Raw genomic sequence first — 7,518 nt, forward strand, 5'->3', positions numbered from 1 at the left:
CCAGAGTTTTGGACCGACCACTTCAAAAGAACGATCACCCCACTGTTTGCACCGGGACCGGGGAACCTCCAGCAGATGTTGCCCGTCAGATCGTAGAGCTCTGCTGGGTTGGTGAGGGGTCAAAATCTCACATAAGTAGGAAGGTGCAAGACCATAGACTGCATTAAAAACAAACATCAAAATCAAAATCAAGCATGAGCTACAAACGGTGAAGACCAGCTTGATTAATCCCCACGTAGAGCATTACAATAGTCTATGCGGGAATCTTTCAAGACGCCCAACGTGCTTTACATTCTCTCAACATTCAGTGGTCGTAAGCTACAGCATTGTTTCTACAGGTTTCCACTAGTTTGCTTTGGAGTGGATCAGTGCTTTCGCCATTGTTTTATGTGAACCGTATCTCTGGGAGCTAGTATCCTGGAGGGTACTAGCTCCCAGAAATGTCTGGGGCAGGTACGGCTCCAGGCAAAGTTAAAACAACTACATAGATGATTGGAAAAGAGAGAACGCAGACTCAGGTGAAAAGATGTCAAACACAATATAGATATAACATAAAATAATAATTCCTCACCAAACGCTGACTTGATCTTATGACAAACCGACGTATTTCCCATGATGTGACTTACTTTTGAGCCGATGTGCTTCACAAAACAAAGCTGGCACATTAGCAACAGCTGTTTCAGGCCACTCATATATAAAAATATACAATGGTGTAGTGCCTAATGCAACTAACATGAGCCGAACCCAATGCATTACATAAAGAGATGCTAAAATACAGTTTAGTGGTGCAGAGAAGTGAAATAATTGCAGAAAAAGCCAACGATAAAAGGTAGACAGAGATAGTTTTGGGTTCGCTTTAGCCCCGTCTCACAGCACCACAAACTTAGAATTCCTAAACGTGCTTTTGTGAACTGCTGAGATTGGCCTTATAATTTAAAAAAAGTATATTTCAGATATGATGTGTAATGTTTTGGGTGATGTCTGTTGCCTTTCTCGGGGCATGGAAAGGCAACTTGGCTGGAGGGAGCCACACCATTCTCCAATCCAAGTACTAACCAGGTCTCGCTTAGATTCCAAGAACAGATGAGATCGGGCATTGGCGAGGGGCTATGGCCTCAGTGATCGACCTGCTGAACAAACTACTACTCTGCAACCCCTATTTTGTACAAGAGGCAATCTTTACAGCTATGGCAGCAGCAGCATCAGGCAGTTGGACCTTACCCTGACAGGAGAAGTATGTGAGGGGTGGGGAGGACAAAGCGGAGCCGCAGGTGCACAATCATCATGAGACCAGCCAGCTGAACACGGCAGGCCCAGGCTATCATTATCATAAATACAAGTGCCATTTTCAATTACATATCCATTTAGCATGCAGTCTGCTCATTCCAAACCATGACACTAATAGGTTGCGGTCTGAATATTAAAGAATTGTATGTGGTAATTTCAGACGAAGGGCAGGGACTTTCATAACTCCATGACGATTATCTGTTTTGTTGATAATGTCACCACGTTTGAAGCGATAGTTCAGACATAGTTCATAATTTAGTTCATTTATGTTGACAGAGAAGACATTGGTAGGCTCAAAGAAATGAGATGTGTGCTGTTTGCATGCTAGTTGTTCCACTCTGACCTCTGAAAGTTGTGAAATGAGATTATAAAATGTGAATAATTTGAATCCCTGGAATTCCTAAGGTAAGTGAGAAATAACTTTAAACTTCCGCAAACTGTTTTAAATTAACTAGTTCAGTTTTTCAAGTTTTTAAGTAAAAAAAAACAGGTACAGTGCTACATTTTATGCAAGTGTACTTTTTTGAGCTTTTACCCCATGTTTTACTTTTGCTCCCTCATCCTGGAGTTGTATTTTCATTTTACTCTTGTTTCAATAATCTACTAATCCTATTAACTGGTGACATTATCAGGACACTCAAGCTCTTTTTGCATTTTGCCTGGATTGTTGCATCACAGGGAAAAATCTAGACGTCTCCTATGTAGTTTTTAAGTCTTCACTGGACTAATTCCGAGGTCAAATTGTGTTCACAAATGCATGGCTCTATTGTCTTACGGACGATAAGGGTTTTATTCATTTATTTTACCATTGTTCATTCTAGTTGTTGACAGCAGAGGGAGCTCCAACACTTAAATACCTAATTGGAAACGGTGAAGTTTATAAATTGAGCATTGTATAAGTATTATTTTAAACTAGAAAATGTGAAATACTTACTCTATGGTAAACAAAAGTCACGTTTTTTTAAAAGTTTTTTTTAATGGTAGTTATGAAATTCTGAATATTAATTGTGATATTTAGCAGAATAAAAAGAATAGAAAATAGAGCCAGTATGCCTGTTTTTGTGGCTATGGCAATGAGGAAAAAAAAAAAATTAAAAATCCTTGTCTATTTGGCATTTGACAAGTGTTAGTAGGACTAATTAAAAAAGGTAGGTGAGACAATTTAAAAATATCACCAAGGATAAAAGAAAAAAATATATATTGGGAATTTTTTCCACTTCTGACTAATTTCAAAGTTTGGAAAGAATTAAGGATGGTCTCAATATCAGCGCTAATATACTGTCAATCCCTGATCATAGAATAGTTTTTGGGTCAGAGCTATAGCCTGGAAGAGAGGTAAGTGTGAGAGGGTGATGTTCAACCCAAGTGAAAAATATCAATCAATCAAGCTTTATTTCAGATTCAAGGTTAGACTACTGTAATGGCCTGCTCACAAACAAGCCTTAAGACGGCTGCAGTGCATCCAGAACACTGCTGCTTGGGTCCTGACTAGAACCAGGAAGAACGAGCACATGCGTCCTGTGCTCAGGTCTCTGCACTGGCTCCTGTGGCTCAGAGAATAGACTTTAAAGTGGCTCTGCTCCATGGCCTAGTACCAAAGTACATCTCCGACATGTTAGTGCCATATGAAACATCTCACACTCTGAGGACTCTTGCTGGTGCTAGAGTCAGGGGTTAACAAGGGGAATCAGTCAAGCATCAATCAAACATTACAAAACAATTTAACATTTCAAATTCATAGTGTCTGACCCCATGACTCCGTGACCTTTCCTCACAAACTGTTAATAGTTTTTAATGTTTTCCCTGGTAAGACAGAACCACACAATTTCGAGTGGCCACTGTATTTCTGTTTAAAGAAGATTAAGTTCATTCTTTTGGGGCCCAAAGAAAAAGGTCCACAGCTACAACTGAAGCAGCTGTCTGTGAAAGAGAGAGAGTCAGATTTTATGATGATTATTTACATTTTAATTTGTTTGTATTGTGATTTTAATGTCTTTCTTATTCTGTAAAGCACTTTGAAATACTCCGTCTGTGAATCGTGCTATACAAATAAACTCGCCTCACCAAACAGAACAACAGTCCATATGAGCAGTTCCTCCAGTGCCTCCAGAGTTGTATCTGACACTGCTCTGCCCAGGCACTATTCAAACATTTATAATTTCATTTTGTGAGTCCTCAAGGTGCTTCAAAAATTTAAACACAAACTTTCTGATCACAGGAACCATTATTCTGCACAACCAACAAACTGGGACTTATCCATTGAGATACTTTAAATAAAACAAGAGTGTATCATTATATGCAACCTGTAGCTTCTTGAATTTACTTTTACTGCAACTGTTACTTTAAAGTGGGACTAAACACAGAACAATCACTTTTAAAATTGAAACCTGTGGACTAAAGGAGAGAGGGACAGGATCAGAGGGTATAAGGAACAGTGTGATTGGTCTGACAGGTATACACACTTCAAACTCCGCCCCTGCAGCCAGGTGTTGGTAATCAGAAACACCTGGCTGTAATCAGGGCAGTCCCGTGTGATGTCATGTTGAATTTGCAGTGGCCAATGGAGGCAGCACACACTCTGTTTTGACTGTTTTTTAATACAAAACTGCAAATTTGCCTAGTTTGCTCAAAAAAAAAAAAAATCCCAAAAGGACTATGGTCAATAAACACCATCTAGGCAAGGCAAGTTTATCTGTATAACACATTGCTTTAAAGAATGAGAATGACATTCAAATCGCAATACAAACAAATCAAAACATAAATAATCACCATAAAATTTACATTAAAAGAGAAGACTTCAGTCACATGCACAGCTAAACAGAACCACTTTGAGCCTGGATTTAAATATTGTCAAAGTAGAGGCCTGTCTCACATCTTCAGAAAGATTGTTCCAGGTTTTAGCTGCTTAAAACTAAAACGCTAATTCCCCATGTTTAGTCCTGACTCTGGGCACCAGCAGGAGGCCAGTCCCCGAAGTCCTCAAATCGTGAGACGATTCATATGGTACTACAATGTCGGAGATGTACTTCGTTGCTAGGCCATGGAGAGACCGAATGCCATCATCGTCGTCACAGAAGTCACTCCTGATGATGTGACTAAGATATTTGACAAAGATGTTTTTATTTGTGTTTACTTTGCTTAGTTTGTAAAGTTTGCTATTACTTTGCAATTCCCTCCAATGTACACCATCTTTAATGCGATACTGCCGGCGCCATTTGCCAAACCATTCTACCAAAAACCACTGTTCCCTGACGAAAGCAAGATTACACTTTCAATACCCATAAGCAAGCAGACGCATGCAGCCGGGCGATTCTCTTTCAGGATGACGTTGGACCCGTACAGTTCATAAAATGGTGTCTCATTATCAGCGTGTGCAGGCAGAAAGCAAACAAAGTCAAACAAACTCGAGATACCGCAACTTTTATCTGAGACGCTGGTGTTTACAGAATGAATGAATGAACTTCTGCCCTTTAGTCTTCAAAATATATGAACAATATGTGTGGGATGCAGTTTTCATTAGAGTGAAGTTTTCAGGTTAATATAAGCAGAGGCAGAAACGGTGCTGGGAGAACGTACACGACTGCACTGCGGTAAAATTGTGGACACATTTGCCTCGCCTGTGGGAGGGGTCTATGTGAATTCATGTGTCTTGTTTGGAGGCTTTTACGAAAGGAATTCTCCATCAACATGTATATTCATGTTTTTGTTTTTGTTTGCGTTAAAGGCCCTGGTTTCTTTCCATGTATTTGAGCAGCAAAGTTTGTTTTTGCCCCGGTACAGATTTTTTGTGTTAGCAGCTCTTGAGGTCCAAATAGTCCACTGTAGTCTGCATCTAATTATAAAGTGTTGCATTGTTAGCATGCTAGTTGTTTTTAGCTTTATTGTGGTGGCAAAACTCTGCTCCGTGTAAAATTTGTCAAATTTTCACTGTAACTTTCTCGAGGGCAACTGCATAATTCTTTGAAAACAGATACGACTTTAATGTCATACTCTGGACAAGTATTGACCTTATTCTGCCCTGTCCACTTTTGCAATAAATGCTACTAAAAACACTTTCTTTGAGGTGGCATTATCCCACAATCCCATGCATTTCAATGGAGACTCTGGGCAAAGTTTCACCGCTAAAATCTGATATAAAGCAGGTTGATTTGTGTAAAATGTTCTATGCTCACATGACACTGAATCGATTCTCTAGAGGCTTTAAAACGGCTTTGTAGTCGCTATAGAACTTAATTTCTGTCAAGATCGGCAGCCCCATGCAAAATAATACAACCTCAATCGCGATGGCTGTGCCTATGGTAAGTTCTGGAGTGAATAGCCAAAGGAACAACATTTAGATGGAGACAAGCAGGCGGAGGCCGTCCTTCAGGCCAAATAAGAGTCAGGTTTTTGGAGACGAAAACCCACTCACAGTAAGGACACATGTTTTTCAGTGCAATAAAAATGTGATTTCATTTAACTTTTTTGGCTAAAAGTTTACATACTGAGGCTTTAAAATGTCAAAATACAAATATCTTCCTGATGAGCTGGCAAACACGAAGCAGAAGTCCTGGTTGATTTGATTTATTTAGTTTAATTTTAGTTTACGGGATATTTTCCTGCTTTTGGTCCTGTTGCATTCATGTTGTTTTGAAAGCCGTCCTTGTAATATGTTTCAATATAGAAATGGAAGAGTTTACCCTTCATAAAGAATATCTAGGTGTCCATATAAGCTATGTCACATGTGGTAGCAGTAGCAGAGTAGGGTCAGCAGTTTGAGGTAAAATGTGTGGTGTAGCCTGTGTATAAGGAGTAGAAGTCTTTGAGTATAGTGAGAGTGGCTCTTTAGAATTGCCGTGTTGGTGGTCTGGGTGCTTAGAGATAAGCTTCCCTATCCCTAACTGTAACTGCACGTTGTTTATAGACTTTACAAATGCATCGAATTGGAATCCAAGAGTCACAATCAATACATTACTAAACAGGAGTAGGAGTAGGGATGTCAAGTTTGAAATACAGGAAGTCAAAGAACATCATGACATGGGAAGAGGGAATTCATCCAAACAGACCAGAATTCAGGCACTCATTTACTTTTTGTAATTTTAGTTTTATTTGCTGTAAATAAAATGTAAATAATGATGTAGCTACAATAGAACATAATTACTGCACTTACCCCCCCCAAAAAACCTAACAAACCCTATTGTTGTAGCATGTAGATGAGGTCATTCAGAGTCAGAATCATCAGTTGTTGGCTGGTTCTTGTTGACAGCTCTGTTTGAAATGAGCTGTCTAACCTGTCACGTGCACTTAACTTGCTTTATATCCTTCCCTTTCTTGTTTCCTCTTAGATTCTTCCCTTTGTAGTAGATTAGATGTGGTGTACGCTGATCCATCCTGACTCTGACACATTAAGACAGGGTTGTCCAAACTACGGCTCAGGGGCCAAATCCAGCCCTCAGATCAATTTTTGTTGGCCTCCTCCTAAACAATTGATCAGGGAGTATTTTTACTACAACCTGAAGATATTCTACCTCTATAATCTGAATAGCATCACATCGCATTGTGACACAGACCAAAAAATAGCTTTCCAAGTCTTATTAATGGTGGAATGTTTCTGTCAAACCTGTGTTAAATGCACCATTTGACTCCCTGTATCGACTCCACTTCAAATATGTTTCAGGATGTGCCCTCGGGGAAAAAAGTTTGGACATTTTTGGATGTGTTTTTGACATAGGCCGAGTAATGCACACACTATAGAGATATACTACTCTGCTCCAAAATGTGCCGGCACAGCCCCTTCGGCACCGGTCGGAAGCCCATTCAGTTAATTCTGATGGGAGCCGCCACACCTGCGCTAAGACTTACTAGCATGCTAACACTGGCGTTCCTCATTCTCGAACAATGACATCCTTTATAATCACATGCAGGCAGCACACAGCCATTTCATTTTGACTCTTAAGGGCTGCTTTTAAAATATATCTGTGCTAGCAAAAAACCCTCAAATACAGCTTCTAACTTTGTTACAGTAATAGATATGTCTTCTTTAAAATAATGTCATTATAACAAAGAGTTAAGGTGCACTAAGTAACTTTTTGAGAGAATGGTAAACCGCTTGCTATATTTAGTTTGCTCCAAGATATATGGACAAATATCCTATTCAAGTTAATACGGCACAACATTGGATGAATTCTATGAAACATTGAGTCCTAAATTGTAAGGTAAGGTGTCTTATAGAAACAGAAAAACATACATCAA

General features: G+C 39.5%; 1 protein-coding gene across 1 annotated transcript in view; it reads right to left on the minus strand.

Annotated features, from left to right (window-relative positions):
- Positions 1–2,901, minus strand: part of lrrtm4l1 (leucine rich repeat transmembrane neuronal 4 like 1) — a 111,859-nt gene extending 108,958 nt beyond the window's left edge. The window contains exon 1 of the mRNA XM_033975902.1: positions 2,883–2,901. Coding sequence (XP_033831793.1) covers positions 2,883–2,901 — 19 coding nt within the window. The remainder of the gene's footprint in view (positions 1–2,882) is intronic.
- Positions 2,902–7,518: the final 4,617 nt, after the last annotated feature.

Source organism: Periophthalmus magnuspinnatus, chromosome 12, assembly GCF_009829125.3.
Source record: "Periophthalmus magnuspinnatus isolate fPerMag1 chromosome 12, fPerMag1.2.pri, whole genome shotgun sequence".
NCBI lineage: Eukaryota > Metazoa > Chordata > Actinopteri > Gobiiformes > Gobiidae > Periophthalmus > Periophthalmus magnuspinnatus.